The sequence below is a fragment of the Neophocaena asiaeorientalis genome, unplaced genomic scaffold (genome assembly GCF_003031525.2).
Source record: "Neophocaena asiaeorientalis asiaeorientalis breed wild unplaced genomic scaffold, Neophocaena_asiaeorientalis_V1.1 scaffold60, whole genome shotgun sequence".
Lineage (NCBI taxonomy): Eukaryota > Metazoa > Chordata > Mammalia > Artiodactyla > Phocoenidae > Neophocaena > Neophocaena asiaeorientalis.
Window position 1 is genome coordinate 234,598 of NW_020173721.1, and position 18,744 is coordinate 253,341.

The 18,744-nt window shown below is 39.4% G+C and overlaps 1 protein-coding gene across 1 annotated transcript in view; it reads right to left on the reverse strand.

The window, feature by feature from the left end:
• Positions 1 to 18,744, reverse strand: part of VPS41 (VPS41 subunit of HOPS complex) — a 187,649-nt gene that overhangs the window by 159,373 nt on the left and 9,532 nt on the right. Inside the window, exon 2 of the mRNA XM_024750657.1 lies at positions 17,190 to 17,228. Within this exon, the coding sequence (XP_024606425.1) occupies positions 17,190 to 17,228 (39 nt within the window). The remainder of the gene's footprint in view (positions 1 to 17,189; positions 17,229 to 18,744) is intronic.

Below are 18,744 nucleotides of genomic sequence, written 5' to 3' on the forward strand. Positions count from 1 at the left end.
CAAAGGCAAAGAGCAGCAAACAGTAGTAGTAGCAATAGAGGTCCCGCAAACTCAATGTTCATGACAAATGTACATTTATTTTTAATTTCTATGTTTACTGTTATATTAAAAAGTAAAGTGCCACAGTTCCTTGAAATTATTTTGTCTGTGAGGAGATTAAATACCTCTCGAGCATCTTTCAATGGAATGGCTCATTCCCTATTCCACGTGCAAAGAAGCACCTGGCTAGCCAGTCCCACCAAAGCCTCTGACAGCTTCTCAACAATTTCCATGAAGAAACAGATACAGATAAAAACCCCGCATACCAATAAAAATTAAGATAAACCATTACCAAAGTCAAGGAGAAACTGATACGTATGTTGAACATGACCTCATGACACGTCTTGATTTGGTTCATGAAAAAGTAACCCACCTGAACAAAATGTAGAAAGATGCTTTTGGCTCTCCCACCAACGCTCCATGGCCATGACTCAGAGCCTGCCCCACTCGACAGAGCGGACACCCACCCCACCCATTAGGGATTGTTTTTCTCCAGAAGGAGGTGACTATCTACAGCTTCTGCCCACTGTTTCTCTACACTTTCAACCCTAGCCACCATCTGCCTACATCGCCCTCCTACAGGCAGAGACTATAAGTCCCTAATACCTGGACAGTGCATTACTGACAGTCAGGGAGTTCCAGCTGTAAGCACTGCAGGACCGAGAAAACACTGGCATAAGGAAGGTGGGTATTGCAGGGAACCAGAGCACACTAATAAAGGTAAAAGCAAACATGCATTAATAAACCAGAATATGGAATAATTAATAAGTCCAAGGGTTAGCACTTTTTAAAGACAAACAGAATAAGATAACCACCGTACACACTGACAAAATAAAAATCATCAAAGTACGACCTATCTCCTGCAGAAAGGTACCTAGCCTAGACTGTTTTAGCAGCAAGTTCTATTAAAAATCCTCAAGGAATAGAAAATTCCTAAGTTATTTAAACTATCCCATGACAGTGAAGTAAACACTTCCTAACTCATTTTGAAAGGGTAGCATAACTGTAATATCGAAACTCCCGAAGAACACATCAGAGGAAAAAAAGAAAAAACAGAGTTCAGTGATCTGATGCAAGAGTGTAAACGTAAAAATTCAAAATAGAGTATCATAAAGCAAACTCTGCATACGTTAATAGAAAGCTCGGTGAGCCAATCGATCAAATACTGCAGAACTGCAAAGACTGGTTTATTAAGAAATCTGATTGCATCATTTGATAGGTCAAAGTAAAAGCCCCACAGACCCACAGTGACAGATACAGGAACAGCATTTACAAAATTAAACACTCATTTCTGATTTATAAAAAAAAAAAATTTCAGTAAACAGAGATCTAATATCACTTTATTTTTCAAAACTGATTTAGAAATTTTAGCCAAGGTGAAAGACAAGAAGATGAACAACAATAAATGTAGCATTTTTGGTATGGTAGTTGAAGATGTATGGAAAAAACAAAACACAGTCTATAAGGATGAATTTTGTGTCAACTTGACTGGGCCATGGAGTGCCCAGATATTCAGCAAATCATTATCCTGGGTGTTTCTGTGATGTGTTTTTGGAGGGGAATAACATCTAAATTGGTAGACTGAGTAAAGTAGACTGCCTTCCCCAATGTGGGTGGGCCTCACCAAATCAGTTGAAGGCCTAAATATACCCTCCCACCTAGTGAAAGAGTTCTTCCTGCCTAACTGTCTTGCAAGTGGGTGACTTCTTTCCTCTCTTAGGATTTGAACTGAAACATCAGCTCCTTCTGGGTCTCCAGCTTGCCGACTCACCCTGAAGGTCTTGGGACTTGCCGGCTCCATAATCACATGAGCCAGTAGCTTATAATAAATCTTTCTCTCTCTTCTAGATCCTACTGGTCTCTCTCAGATCCTCGTTCAGATTCTACCGGATCTCTCTCAGATCCTCTCTCTCTCAAATCTCTCCCTCTCTTCCCCCCCCCCCCCCCAGCTCCTGTTGGTCCTAAACAAAGCCCATCGGCTCTGTTTCTCTACTGAACCCTGACTAATACACAGCTCTTGCCAAGCCAGAGAGAGCTGGCCTGGGCTGCTGGTCCCCTTCCCCCAAATCAACCCTGAAGATTGTATAAAAATGATAGGAAGGAGGGATTCCAGAATAATATCCCTGAGTGAGAAACCATGGAAGCAGGTGAAATCATCTAGAAGGGGGAGCTGTTCAGACCTGATGCTTACCTCTCCCCCACAATGCCTAACTTGGAGGTTTTGCTGCTCCATTCACTACAGAAATCAGCAGAACAGCCGAGCCCGTGGACGGGTGAGGACTGACCTGCATTCACTCCTCTGTCTTCTAGCCTTCCGCCACCAAGTGGAGATTACCTCCTCCCAGGGCTGCTTCCCTGTAGATTTACCTCAAGGGCACTTTACAAAGGCTCAGAAGACTCTCAGAAACTCCCACACTGAAACATATTTTTCGAGGACATATCCAAATAGAAAGCAAAAATCTAGGAGATGCTGTAAGAGATATGAGAAATAAGAACGATCAAAAAATCTTGGTAAAGGGCTTCCCTGGTGGTGCAGTGGTTGAGAGTCCGTCTGCCAATGCAGGGGACACGGGCTCGAGCCCTGGTCCGGGACGATTCCATATGTCGCGGAGCAACTAAGCCCGTGCGCCACAACTCTTGAGCCCGCGTGCCACAACTACTGAAGCCCGCGTGCCTAGATGCCATGCTCCGCAACAAGAGAAGTCACCGCAATGAGAAGCCCGTGCACTGCAACGAAGAGTAGCCCCCACTCGCCGCAACTAGAGAAAGCCCGCGCGCAGCAACGAAGACCCAACACAGCCAAAAAAATAAAATAAATCTTTTTTAAAAATTAAAAAAAAATCTTGGTAAAGTTCATTAATGTCATTTGTTAACAAAGGACAGGGGAAGAAAGGAGAGAAAGTTATTCAAAAACCTACTGGAATTCAAAATCAAGTGGGCAGTCACAAAATAAGCTAAAATATAGTTTTCTTATGCCAGTTGTACCATACACAGTCCTCATACACTGGACAAGTTACTTAAAACCTCAGTTACCTCATCTTTTGTGAAAGGAGGATGATAATATGTATCTTATAGGATTGTTGTGAGAATTAAATGTAATAAATGTATGTAAAGCACAAAGCACAGCATCACCTAAGTATCCAGTGAATGTCAATTACTAAAAATATTACCATTATTTGTATTATAGCTCCCAAGTTTAAACGGTATAATTCATATCTTCCCTTTGGAGTTCATTTCCAGACATAAAATTGAGCAAACATAATTATTTCTAATCTAATTCCCTCTTTGTTTTATACTGCTTACAAAAAACGAAGATATATTACTTTTGAGTTTGTCACATCATTTCAAAAATGTTTTCAAACATATCTAAATGTGAATCTTGTTATTAAGAAAGTTAAAGGAAATGCTACAGTCCCGTTCTTATTAAGCCAATAGTCTCTCCTGGATGCTTGACCAAAAGTAGCCCATCACAGGCCAAGTATCTCAAAAATGCCCAACCACTGATGGAAAAGATGAAAACAGACTAAAATCTTAAGCTTTAGCGGAGGTTTCCCCACTCCCATCTCTTTGATACTATTTTGAGAGATTTATTTAATCCACTGAGGTCTCTGGAGAAGAGAGCCATATTCTAAAGAATTACGATTACACGGATGCCTGTGGATCACTATATTTAAAAATGGTGGGATTTCCCTGGTGCCGCAGTGGTTAAGAATCACCTGCCAATGCAGGGGACGCGGGTTCGATCCCTGGTCCGGGAAGATCCCACATGCTGCAAAGCAACTAAGCCCATGCGCCACACCTACTGAAGCCCGCATGCCTAGAGCCCGTGCTCCACAACAAGAGAACCCTCCACAATGAGAAGCCTGTGCACTGCAATGAAGAGAATCTCCCCGCTCACTGCAACTAGAGAAAGCCTGTGCTCAGCAACGAAGACCCAACGCAGCCAAAAAAAAAAAAAGGTTGTACTCAAACTGAAATAGCTCACAGATGAAAAGAAATCTATGTGTTATTTAGATTTGTTATAGCATTTCTGGAGGCTGCAGAGAAAAAACTGCCTTAAAGCCTTGACAGGGTAGTATCAGGCCCTAACTGTTAAGTAGAATTACCATTTAAACAACATTCTTGAGCAATTATCAGAAAAGACACACATAAGTTTTTATAAATATAGCTCCCAGTATTAGCAATTTTGTTACAACTATTTTCTGTATGTTCTCCTTTGCTGGATGTATTTTACTCCTAAAACCCTAAGAATAAAGACTAATGAAAAGTGCTAAGGGACCAAGATTATACAATCACATTATTTACTGTATTAGTTTGCTATCGCTGCTGTAACAAATCAGCATAAACTCACTGACTTGAAACAACACAAATTTGTTATTTTACAATCCAATACAGATCTCACTGGGCTAAAATCAAGATGGTAGCAGGCTGCCTTCTTCTGGAGGCTCTAGGGGAGAATCTGGTTCCTTGTCCTTTCCAGCTTCTAGAGGCCACGTGCATTCCTTGGCTGTGGGTCCCCTCCTCCCTCCGCCACCTACAAAGCCAGCAAGAGCAGGTCGAGTCCTGTTTCACACCACATTACTCTGACCTTCTCAACCTCCACCTTCCACCTGTAAAGACTACACTGTGACCTGTGACTACACTGGTCCCACCTGGATAATCCAAGATAACCTCCCTATCTTAAAGTCAGCTGATTAGCAACCTTAATTCCATCTGCAACCTTAATTTCCTTTTCCATGTCACATAACATATTCACAGCTTCCAGGGATCAGGATGAAGACATCCATGGGGGACCATTATTCTACGTATCTGCCTATTACTGAGAATAATATATCAATCAGAGAGGATAAAAATGATGGTGGGCTATGGAGCTGGATTCCCCAAGCTGAACCCCTAACTAAAAGAGTTCTCATTGCTTGCCCCTAAATTAAATCATGATCCTTTTGAGGACACGGGGTGGGATAAAACTGTTCTCGGCTTGAGTCAGGAGGCCAGGGGTGGTCACTGGTGCACGTTTTTGACAAAGGGACCTCTCAAAGGTCCCTTTGGTTTCACCATCTTCAAAATGAACATACAATGCCAGCTTCCTATCATTGTTGTGAAGAGTAATTCATTTGTTCACTCACAAGTAGCTCTGCTAGTGAGAACCTGGTGACAGGGTCCCTGACTTCTTGAAAGTACCTGGCATAGAACTGGACAAAAATAACAAGACAGCAGTAGCAGCAGCATACTTACTGAATACGTTTTAATGACAAAGTGCTAAACAACTATCATCTCCTTTAACAGTCACTGAACAACTGCGTCCCTTATGAACATTCTAGATACCAACCTCTTGTAATACACAGTACAAGAATTTCTGCAAGCATCTGAGACATTTTGCCAACCCAATCTCCCCTGAGCCCATTCCAGTCAGGTCCCACCACCAACTCCACCAGTATGAGCCACCACGACTGCTCTTGTAAGGAGCACACCAATGGCCTCATTACAGATCCAAGGGTAAAGCCCTAGACCTCATCTTATTCCTCCTCCCAGCAGTATCTGGTATAACTGACCACGCTCTTCCTCCTGAGATGCATTCCTCCCTTGGCCTCTGGGTCACTACTTTCTAGTGGTTCTCTTCCTACTTCACTGGTTACTCCTTCTCACTCCCCTTTGAAGATTTCTCTTCATCTACCAGACCTCTAAAATGTTAGAGTACGCCTTGGTCCAGACATCAGGCTTCTTATGTATCTGTCCTCACGCCCTAAATGATCTCATCCAGTTTCATGGCTTTAAACACCATCCAAATGCTGATTCACAAATTCTTTTTTTTTTTTTTTTTGGTTTAAAAATCCTCCCGGACCGGGGCACGAACCCGTGTCCCCTGCATCGGCAGGCGGACTCTCAACCACTGCGCCACCAGGGAAGCCCTGATTTACAAATTCTTATTTTCAGTCCAGACCTGCACTGGTCTTTTTTATCCAATGACCGACTTGACATTTCCACTTGGATGGCTAATTGACATCTCCAACTTAAGATACCCGAAATGGAATTTCTGATTTACCCACCCCGCCCAACTACCACCATCACCAGCAACTCACCCTGAGCACCAAAACCAGTGCTAGCTAGAGTCTTCCCCTATCTCAATTAACATACTCCATCATCCTAGTTGTTCATGCTTGATTCCTCTCTTTCACTTACATGTCCACCTCCTAGTCAACAAATCCATTGGCTCTACTTCAAAAAATGCCCCAAATCTTCATCACTAGCCAGAGTTTTGCCAAAGCCTCCTAACGGGTCTCACTGCTTCCTACTTGCCACCACCTTCCTGACTTTTTTCAAACGTCATCCAAAGGGATCTTACCAAACAATGATCCTCCAGTGGCTTCCCATCTTACGCACGGTAAAAACCAAAGTCCATAAGCTGACTTACAGGCTCTAGTTCTTGACCACTCATTACTTCTCAGACATGATTTCCTATTACTCTGCTGCAGCCCTGCTCGTATCCTCGAAGACCTCTAGCAGGACCCCAACTGAAGGTACTGTATTTGCTCTTCCTTTCACCTATGAGATCTTTCCCCTGGATATTTACTTATATGTCATCTTACTAGAGAGCCCTCCCCTACTGTCCAGGATAAAAGAGCATCCCTCAGCCTACTCCACAGTCCTCTTACCCAATGTCATTTTACTTTTATCTGTAACATGTATTACCGCCTGATATATATGTTTTTATTTACTGTCTGCCTCCTTTATCAAATGCTGGTGTATCCTCGCACCCAAAACATAATAGTATCCAATAAATATTTGTTGTATAAATAAAATAATCAGTCCACCTTGGGCTGTCTAAAATAATTTTCCTATGTAAATTATAAATTTCTCCTAGTGAAATTGTAAATTCTGTTCAAATATATGTCATACCAGAAAAAGTCACGTTCATTTTCTCAATCTCGAACCAGCAGCAGAAATACAGTTTCACAAATCTTGCATCTGGAAAGTTTCTACTAAGTTTCCAAATATATCACTTTTATAATATATGCTTCACAGAGAATGTTTATTCTTGCCTGAATGATGCAATAATCAGCAGAACCTGTTAATATTAATAGCTCATTAAATGAAAAAGCAAAATTTTAATCCAAGGGCTATTTGGAAGGATACAATATTATAACCCCATGCTCCCTTTCTCTCACCAATCAATTTCATAACAAGGTACATTACCATTTTAGTTACCAGTTGCTATAAATTTGTTTATTAAAGTTAATAGATATAAAGAACCAATTTAAGTCTCAATAAATGATTCACAATGTTCTACCTGCCAGGTAAAATAAATTATTTTTCTGTGATGCATTTCCTGATTTAAAAAACCTATCTCCTGATTTCTCACAATGACTGGTTTTCATTTTAACAAAACTGAAAAAGAATTCTCCTTGTGGCAGATGCACCGAGAAGGTACATTTTAAAATTAATTCCTCATTCGACATAAACTGTGTATAGGTTTGTTTTAAATAGGTTCAGCTATTTGTCAGTCTTCTTGGTTTAGTAAAATTAATGTATCTAACATATTCAAAACCTCCTAATTGTGATATCTGCAAGAACTAAGCCAGATCTGAGTGGACATCACTTAGGAGGCATGCTTATAAATAATGGTAACAAAAATTATAAAGACAGAAGTGACAGTAACTAACCCTCTGTTATTACATGCCATGGCCCAGGCACAGGTCATGTAATTCACATGCAATTCAAAGGAACACACCATAGGCAGGATAAGCCTTCGTTTATCTATTCAGTTGCATTCATGAATAACTAAAGGTCACTGGAACCCTTACCTGGTAGAAAGCAGACTTCACTACATACCAGTTTCCGTTCAGTGCTCTTCTCTTTCCTTGCCAACCCTCTTTAGCCTGATGGCTTTCCCCTTGTAATTCTCCTCTTTGCTGTGCAAGTTTAATCTTGAAAGGTTAGGCTAACACTTTGATGCCTCTACTGCAAAGTTCTTTGTACAACCCACTAAACTCCTCTACAAAGGTGGCATATACTTCTAAATAAACAGTACACTGAGAACCTACTCAAAACAGCATTTAAAAAAATACATATCTCTATGAAGCAGAACTGCTTCAGTTTCCAGCTCTATGAAAGTTTTCCACAGCACACTGTACCTGGTCCACAAATAGGAAAGGTCTTATGGAAGATGATGACATTTCTATATTGCTTTTGCCTCAATTTCCTCTCCCTGTGTCACTGATTCTACTCAGAAATAAACCTCTGCTATGTCAAACCACTACAATTTTGGAACTGTTTATTACTTCAGCATCCTGCCTAATATAGTACTTAAAAGGACTGTGGTCCATATTAAATGAAATAATCCATGTAAAGCAAAGAGCACAACACATGGAAATAAGTAAACCTGATAAAATGAAGTAACTGATAATTCTTCATGATCTAAATATTGTCTTCCATTAAAATGTATATTATAAGAACAAAATGAATCAGATGTTGGAATTATCTGGCAAGGATTTTAAAGCAGCCATCATAAAAGTGCTTCAACAAGCAATTATAAATTCTCCTGAAACAAATGGAACAATAGAATATTTCAGCAAAGAAATTAGTCATTTAAAAAATGGAAACTTTAGAATTGGAAAATACAATACCCAAAAGAAATAACTCACTGGATGGGCTCAGCAGTAGAGATGACAAGGACAAAACCAATGAACTTAGGGATCTATCAATGGAATTTACCCAATCTGAACAACAAAGAGAAAACAGACTGGAGAAAATGAACCGTCTCAGGGAGCTGTGGAACAATAACAAAAGGGGTAATATTCACATTATCAAAGTCCCAGAAGGAGAAGATAGAGGAACTGAGGATATTCGAAGAAATGATGGCTGAAAATTGTCCAAATTTGGTGAAGGACATAAACCTACAGATTCAATTAGCTAAACAAATTCCAAAGAAGAGAAATCAAAGAAAACCACTCCAAGAGACATCCTAATTAAAATTCTAAAAACTAAAGTAAAAAAAAATCTTGCAAGCAGCCAGGGAAACATGACACATTACTTATGGGAGAGTACCAATTCAAATGACAACAGATTTCTCATTTGAAATGACAGAGGCCAGAAGGAAGTGGCACATATTTTCTCAAGTTCTAAAACAAAAGAACTGTCAACTACAAATGCCATATCTGGTAAAAATATCCCTTAAGAATGAAAGGGAAATAAAGACATTCTCAGATGAAGAAAAACTAAGAGGATCTGTGGCTTGCAAATCTATCCCTAAAGAACAGGCTAAAGGAATTTTTCTAAACAGGAAGGAACAGAAGATAGAAGAAAACTGAAGAAGGCTTAGAACTTTAAAAAGAATATAAAAATGGGTGATAATGGGGTAAACATAGCAGATTATCCCTCTTTTCATGAGTTTCTTAAATCATATTTGATAGTTGAATTAAAAAGTTTAATACCAACTGATGTGGTATTCAATGAACAAAGTATTTAAGACAAATGTATTTTAAAAATGGGAAGGGTAAAGGGACATAAAAGTAAGGTTTCTATATGTGACAAGAAGTAGTAAAATGTCCTGGATATCAGTAGACTGTGACCAGTTTTGTATGCATATTTTAACACCTACAGCAACCATTAAGAAAACCATACAAAGTAATGTACTCAAAACCACTATAAATCAATCAATATGGAATCTCAGAAAAATGCTCAAGCAACTCACAGAAAGGGAAGAAAAGAGAAACAAGAGAAATGAAAAACAGAAAACAAACAAAAAAACCCAGTAGACTGAAACCCTGATATGTCAATAATTCCCTTACATGTGAATGGTCTAACCACACCAATGAAAAGAGTAGCAGAGTAGGAAAAAGTCAATCTCAAAAGGTAAACACATGGTACAGTTCCATCCATATAATACGTTTGAAATGACAAATGTATAGAGATGGAGAACAGAATAGTGGTTGCCAGGTGGTGGAGGAGGGGGAGGTAGTGGCTGTGACTTAAAAGGGAACTTATTTTTCATCTTATGATGAAACTGTTCTGTATCTTGACAGCACTGGTGGTCACAGGAATCTTCACATGTGATAAAAGTGTACAGAATCAAACACACACACACACACACAAATGAATGCATATAAAACTGATGGAGTCTGAATAAGGTCTGGTCTGTAGATTGCATCAATATCCATCACATATCATATCATGTCCTGGTTGTGATGTACTAAAGTTACCCAAGATGTTACCCATTGGGAACTAGGTGACGGGTATAAAGAAACTCTCTGTATTATTTCTTACAATGGCATGTGAATCTACGATTATCTCAAAATTTTAAACTTTTTAAAAACTCAAGAAAAAAACGCTTATTAGAGTAAAAACAATTTTGGTTTTATAGAAAATCTTGGATAAAATAAAGAGGGCAAGAAATAAACCAAACTTTTTCCCTAACTCCCTGTTTGAGTTTGAGGTAGGGAAGGAAGGACAGGCAGTTTTATTTTGGGTTCCAGAGCTTTGCAACCCAAAAGTTCTGTAATACGTACAGACATTAACAAGTTTTGTTTAAAATAATTGTACTGTTTTGCTAAGTATATAAGTAATGCATATGTTATGAAAAATTTTTTTTAATGAAGGCAGATTATGATAAGAGTCACATGACCCAGTGATAATGTGGCCTTGTCGTCTTTCTTTCTATGATCATATGTGGACTTTGGAGGCTGAAGAGAAACTGGATTATTCTCTAAATCAGGAATCAGCAAACTACAGCCCACAGCCAAATCCAGCCAGATGCCTGTTTTTGTACAACCCACAAAGAAGGGTTTTTACATGTTCATATGCTTACATACCTTCATAATATCCTCAGTATTGCCTCTTTGATTGCAAAGCTTTAAGTACTTACTATCTAAACATTTACAGAAAGAGCTTGCCAATCACCCCCACCTCTAAACTGCATTTTTGTAAAAAGCTTTTTTAAATTAAAAAGATAATGCAATTCCTTATTTCTAGATATTTAGCCTGTTCTCAAATTTTTATAATATAAAAGGTTGTAATGCACATTCCTGTGGCTAAATTTGTACACACAGAGATGAATGTACTTTTCAAAGGGGATACAACTTACAACTAATACTATTTTATAAATATGTCACACGTATGTTTATAATTATTTATAAATGTTTTAATTGTTTTGTAAATAAATAACATCATTTATTTTATGACAAAACAGGAATTTTATTAGATTATTAATGTCATATATACATTAGCTAGACAATCCTCTCTTCTCCAGAACAGAAAGCCAGTTCAAAGATTCTAAAATTGACGTCTTATCCTACTAGTTGAATAAGCCAAACTCTGTAACATAACCCAAAATATCATTTTATACATATGAAGAAGTTCTAAGGAAGGTTTTTTTTTTTTAAGGCCTGTCTAATTCTATAAAGGTGCATAGAGGAAGAGTCTGGCATAAAATTACAGAGGTCTAGGTGATGTTGAAGGTAGCGTAACTGAGGTGAGAAGACCAGAACTTGCAATCAGATTGCTGGGTTCTAATCGATTTACAAGCCAGGTGACCCTGGGCAACTTAACTAAACACTCTTAAGTCTGTTTCTTCATCTGTAAAACAGAAGCGGTAATCATGGCCAAGTCATAGGGCCGATTAATACACCTAAGCACTGTTTCCTACTTTGAACGTGCTTGTTTTTGTAATGAGCCTCATTACCCAAACAGATGCCCAATACTGTGCTCATTCCACAATACCATCTTTGCTCCAAAGAGAGCGCAGAACCTTCCTCTACAAGCAGTAACTTGTAGGATTTTAAAAATAAAATCCCACATATTAGCTTGCTCACTTGCATGTGTGTGTGTGTAAAAGTTTATTGCTTGTTTCAGCCAGAACAAAGCCATTAATAAAAGGGGTCACCAATGAAGTAAAAAGTACCACCTTTGGGGAAAAAAACTGAATACAGAGATATCAAAGTTTAGGCTTAGAATGTCTTTCGCCTTTAACTGCCTAATCATGGGGTTGACTCTGTTTCCCACCATACAGCAGAACTAGATACTTTGGTAATCTTCTTGGACCACACCACCCTGCCCCGTCTAGCTCATCTCTCACATACCAGCCTATACTTCCTGTTCACTGAACTTGAGAAGTATTTCCTCTCTGCCTTCTGCTACTGCTTAGCCCAGGCCCCTATACCCCATCTCTAATGGGGGCTTCCACTGGAAACTTCCTGCCACGGGTCTCTCCGGCCAGTTCATCTGTCACCAGCCCCTAGCCTCACCCCTGACAATCAAGGCTTTGGCTGCCTCCCCTCTGCCGCCCGCCCCCGTGTCCACAGGGTCAAGTCCAAACTGCCAGGTTCGACACATTAGGAGCTTCACATCCGCACCCTAGTTGCCTTGTCTAACCTCGTCTCCCCAACTTCCTCCTGCATGCCGGCCACACAGAGCTCATCACAGCTGGCTGAACGTGCATGCACTTTCATGACTTGGCCTCGGCACATATATTCCCTCCTTCCCAGAGACGTGCCCAGCCTCTCTGCCCAGACTCATCCTCCATAATAGCTCCTGAAGACTCCTAACGAAGCCATTCCTGACTAAACACCCACTCCTCTGTATTCCCAGAGCACTCTGCTACCACCTACATGATAGCAGCCATCATCCCTGAAAACTGAAAACATCTTAGAGCTTCAAAATGGGAAAGAAACCCTTTCGAAGACAACATATTTCTTTGTTAAGCTTTACAAGACACCATCTAAGAAACAGTCTGGCTCACCATTTCAAGGTGGAATAAACAGTAGACTGTATATTAAAAACAAAAAATCCTAGACATGAAGGCCAGTTTAGTTATCCTCCAAATTTGCCATAATTAAGTATTAACATGAATACAACTATAAAGCTTATTAAATAACATTACTTACTATCTTGGTCGTAATCTGGTTTTGAATTTCTACTTTAAGTATAAAGAACAAGTTAACATTCTTAAAGTTTGACATCCTGACACGAACACCACTTTTGTTATTTTAATTATACTCCACACCTCAAATTCATTTCCTTTGGCTGCAGTTTTCAAGATTAGTGGAAAACATACATATAATTTTGAGCATTCTGTGTTCTTTTCTCAAACACAGTAAAATAAGAACTTTGAAGAAAACACAGGAGGAAGCTTCACAACATTGGATTTGGCAATGATTTCTTGGATATGACACTAAGAGCACAGGAAACAAAACTGAAAATAGATTAACTGGACTACATCAAAAATGAAAATTTCTACATGTCAAAAGGTACACTCAACAGAGTGAAAAAGTAACCTATGGAATGGGAGAAAACATGTAATTCATATATACACATAGATAAATACATATTCTTTATATATTCTTTTTTCCTTTATATAGAATACATAAAGATAAAGGTAAATCACTTATAACTCTACAGACCTTTACCTAGCTAGCTAGCTAGCTAGCTGTCCATCTATCCATCCTATCCACAGGTTGCTGAGCTGTATCTGTATCTATCTGATAAGGGGTTAATATCCAGGTATCTATCTGATATCCATATCTACACCTGATAAAGGGTTAATATCCAGAATATATAAAGAACTCCTCAACTCAACAGAAAAGCAAACAACTCGATTAGAAAATGGACAAAGGACTTGAATAGATATATCTCTGTAGATACACAAATGGCCAATGAGCATACGAAAAGACGCTTAACATCACTAATTATTAGGAAAATGCAAATCAAACCACAGTAAGATATCACCTCACACCATCAGGATAGCTACTATCAAAAAACAAAAAGGAAAATAAGTGTTAGTGGAGAAAAGTTCCAGAAACACGTTGTCCAACAATGTGAATATCCTTAATGATACTGAACTGTATACTTCAAAATGGTTAAGATGGTACATTTTATGTTATGTATGTTTTACCACAACTAAAAATTTTTAAATTAAAAATTAACTAAAAGTTTAAAAAGGAACTTCAGAATAACCTAACACTATGGTTTTCCTGTAACGTGAAAGCCCAATTTATATGAAATGCAGCATTTCGTAAAGTGATAGAAAAATAAATTGTTATATTACATGGTTGAAAACACTTGAGCATTGTTCACAAAAATGGAAATCACCTGAGCATCTGAGTAAACGAGAGGTATATGTACATAAAGGAAATGCCTGCCCTGAGAACGCTTAATTAACAGTTACAAAACCTAAGGGGAAGAAGAGAGAGAGGAAGAAAAGGAAGAATAAAGATTCTCTGGCCACCAAGTGGCGCCTCGATACCAATAGCAATACAAGGTTAGCAGTAACTCCCATTTTTCATATGAAGAAACTGAAGAATACAAGGGTTGAGTGCTATGCCCAAGGTCACGCAGCAAGGATGAAGCACAGCTGAGATATGAACCTGAGGTACCATCCTGAGAAGGCACCAGGGCTGGAAGGCAAAATGACCAAAAGAGCCCAGAGTCTGAGGACCAGAATCTGAACCCATTTCTCCCATGAAACAGCTACAACCTCAGATGGTCAGGTTCCTTTTTGGGTCTCAGTTTCCTCAACGTTCATGTATCTTTTCCTTCCATTTCTTTCTTGAGTGTGGTCAACTCTTATTCCTTCACTTCCTAGTTTTTTGATTCATTTCTGTTCTAAGATTTTAAATTCCTGGTTTAAGACAGTTTTTCACATCTGCAAAGGCTTGTTTAAAGATATTCAACTCATGATGGACTGTTATGTCGGTGTTCTCTTGGAAAATTTTTGATTCTCACTTTGTTTTTTTCCTATAGTAGTTTTATACAGATGCTACCTGCCGTTTCAGATCATTTTAAAATGTCTTAGATTTTCCTGGACAGCACCAACAGGTGCTCCCATGGAAAGGTGAGGTATTTAGTTGTTTTACTAGGTTTCTTAGTTACACCGGTAAATGAAGGATGTTTTCTTTAATAAGTGGCATCTTTTTTTGGTGATGGGGAGAGAAGAATAGGTAAATCTCTTGACTTTATGATATTGTTTGTTTCTGGGCACCCTGAATTTCCCTGCTTTTTCCTTTTCCCTTCACCACCAGGCCTCCAGGGGATGCCTCCCCCTTCTCTCGAGAAGCAGTCCCACCCCAATGCTGTACGGCCAGTGCTTCATGCATTTTCAAACACCTTTCTTTAAATTTTCTGCTTTTCCAGTGAGCGGCCTGAGGTGACCTCTAAAAATGGTTCACTATCCACTTGACCCAGAAAAACCCCACAAAACCATGCAAGAGGTTCAAATCTTCGTGTTCACTTTAAGAACACTCGTGAAACTGCCCAGACCATTAAGGGTATGCATATCCAAAAGCCACCAAGTATCTGAAGGATGTTACTTTACAGAAGCAATGTGTGCCTATCTGTCCTTACAATGGTGGAGTTGGTAGGTGTGCCCAGGCCAAACAGTGGGGCTCGATGCAGGGTCAGTGGCCCAAAAAGAGTGCTGTATTCTTACTGCACATGCTCAAAACTGCAGAGTCATGCTGAACTTAACGGCTTAGATGTAGATTCTCTGGTCACTGAGCACAGCCAGGTGAACAAATTCCCCGCAGTGTGGCACAGGACTTCCAGAGCTCAAGGTCGGATCAACCCATACATGAGCTCTCCCTGCCACACTGAGATGATCCTTACTGAAGAAGAACAGATTGTTCCTAAACCAGAAGAGGAGGTGGCACAGACGAAAAAGATATCCCAGAAAAAACTGAAGAAACAAAAACCTACGGCCTGGGAATAAATGCCACAAAAAAATAAATGCAAATAAAAGTTAAAAAAAAAAAAAATTCCAGCACAGTCACTGCTCAGATCCACCCATCTCAGACCTGTTCTCACAACCTCCCCACTCAGGATGGGGCATGACTTATGATTTCCTTCTGTTTTCTGCCACCGCTGGGGCTCAGCTACTCTCCCCTCATTCCCATCCATCTGACCCTCAGCTCCAGTCAATCTAGAGCTTAGAGTACTCCCTGTTTCCTAACTATGCTGGAGACAGGGGTTATGCGTGCTTTTGTTTGCTTTCCTTCTGGATCCGTTTAGCATCTGAAGGATGTGGGGAAAGATTTAGATGTAGGTGGCTGCCAACATTTTCCTTATCTCTGAAATGAAATTCCTGGACAGGGCTCTGACACTGCAGGATTCTGAACCAGTGATTCTGAGAACACGGGCTTCTCAGTTAAGTAGAACTTTCCAAAAATAAAAATGGTGCTGGTCTGAAATGCTTTCAATGCTTCATTAAAAATGCACAACTATTATATCCTATCTATAAGCAAATTCAGTAACACCTTACCAGGGGCTTTGAAGAGGGTTATCAGAGATCCTCAGTAGTGAAAATGTTAGGAACCACAACTCTACATCCAAAATACAAATGCATGATGGCATGATATGTAAGATATTCTCTAGAAGAATATGTATAAGTCCCCCTTTCCCCGCCAAAAGCAAAAGAGATAATAACTATAACATCAATCCAAATGGAATAGGTTATATTAAATATCACATTGGTGTGGATTTCCAAAAGGTTATCATAAATACTTTTATATTCCTCTGAGTCAAAGGAAATACTAAAAGGAAAAAAGTAATTATTCTTATTAGTCCATCTATAAAACTAATAAACTAATTAATCAGTGTTATGCTTAAACTGATTTTTTATGCATAGCCTTGAGAAATTTTTTGAAAGCCCTCCTTTATATATTACTTTTTTCTCCTTAAATTCAATCGTTAATACAACTTAGCTCCCCAACAGCTTTTAAGGTAGTTACTTCCCTTTTTATTTTGTGAAATAAATGAGCATTTCGATGATTCAGAAACTATACCAATGAGCACGTCATATTCATTAAAAGAAAAAAGAAAGAATAAGTATTGCAGACCCGACAGTGGCTATTTTCAAAAATAGGTTTTTAAGTGTCAAGATTGGTTTGTAAAACTTTGCATCAATTTCGCCACTGCCAACATGCTTCAGGTTAAAATACTGTTAAAATTGAGGAAAAAACTTTGTGTTCCTTTTCCTGTTTATTTTTCAAGCCAATCCATTTAATAGTTTTAAAGATGACCGGCATGTCCTTCCCCAAGGTTTAATCACCTATGGCCCTACTTTACCACGCCAAGTTCCGGGGAATGCTGCATTTAGCAAGGCATGACCAGCGCAAGATGCTGGCTTACCTAGAAATTCCCAGGTTCCTGAATCCCCACCTTACCTCAGACTCATCTGTAGATTCTTCAAGAGACCCGTTTTCCTACAAAGCAGAGAGCGGGGGAAAATGGTCAGAACACATGACAAAAGGAGAAAAAATATTTTCAAGGAACAAGAGTCATCATGTCCCCACCACCAATACCCATGTGCCCTTTTTTGGAGGTAATTTACAACTCCAGTTTAAAGAACTCCACATGGTCCGACTCTCGCAGGCCTCCTACAACACCTTCTTCATACCCCGCAGGGTACCCTGAGATGGTCGCTCTGGGGCCACATGGATCCACCGCTCCCAGTGACCTCCCTTGACTGGTCAGCAGGTTAACAAATGACCCCAGGAATTCCCCATGGGAGGACCCAGAAGGCTTATTCCTTCGCTAAAGATGGAAATCGGTCTGGCAAAGCAGCCTTACTGATCTCAGAAGAGGCAACTGTCATCTCAAATTATCTACAAGCCAACTTTTATATGGCAAAGCTCTTGTGCTATTAATTACTCTGCTATGAATCTGGCTGAGTCCAAATGATTGTCTTGCTTAACAGCTTTTACAACAGAATTCCCCTAGCGTGGTACCTATCAGACGCTGTGCAAACAAGCTGTATAATTTACATCCACTCTTTAAACCATTAACTGGAAGACAAATTCTGCCATTTAACACAGTTTCCCTCTTGCTAGACAATGAATCTTGCTGCTCTGGAGAAAACAAAGCAAAAAGGGAAAAAAAAATGGACTTGATTCCGCTAATCTCTCACCTGTCCACTCAAAGGGAATCTGCTGACGCCACGCATCCGCAAAGAGGTCAGCAAAACGAAGATTTACTTAACGTGCTTATAGATATCAACAGCAATAAAAGGGTACAACTAATATGCTGACACGGAACGTAAGCATTTCGCAACCAACCACGAGATTAAAGGAAAAACAGAACCAAAAAAATGGGGCAAGGACATTTTAGATACATCAAGACAAAAACAATAAACGTTTTAAAGAAAGCTGGATGCATATATTACTCAGTGCAAACTGGACTGCGGGATAAACACAAATCGGGCATTTGAAAATATTTTAATTTCATTCATTGAAAATCAGTAAGAACCTAGCAGGTGGCAGGCTGCCTCCAGAAGAGCCTAGTGGACAATACAGTCCCTGCTCTCAAAGTTCACCTGTGAAACAGGGATGAATGTTAGATGTACTTAAGAATTTGACTGCAGTTCTATCATTAACCATGATGAATATCAGAATCTCCTCTGTATCCCAGGGCAGCCTGTTTTGGTTTCACGGTAATCTAAATATTAGAAAGTCCTTATTAATTTGGAGCTACAATCTCTCCACAGTAATTTTTGTTCTTCACCCTAATATGACACGTAAAACATCCACTTCTTCTACTGCTTACCAGTTCTCCAGACACTTAATGAAACGTATCACGCCGACCCTTCTAAATTGTTTCTCCCTCTGCTAACCATCTCCAGTTACTGGTTTTACGGCATCTGCCATCCTGATCCTTCTGGGGTTTTTTGTTTTGTTTTGTTTTGTTTATTGCTTTACAATGGTGTGTTAGTTTCTGCTTTAT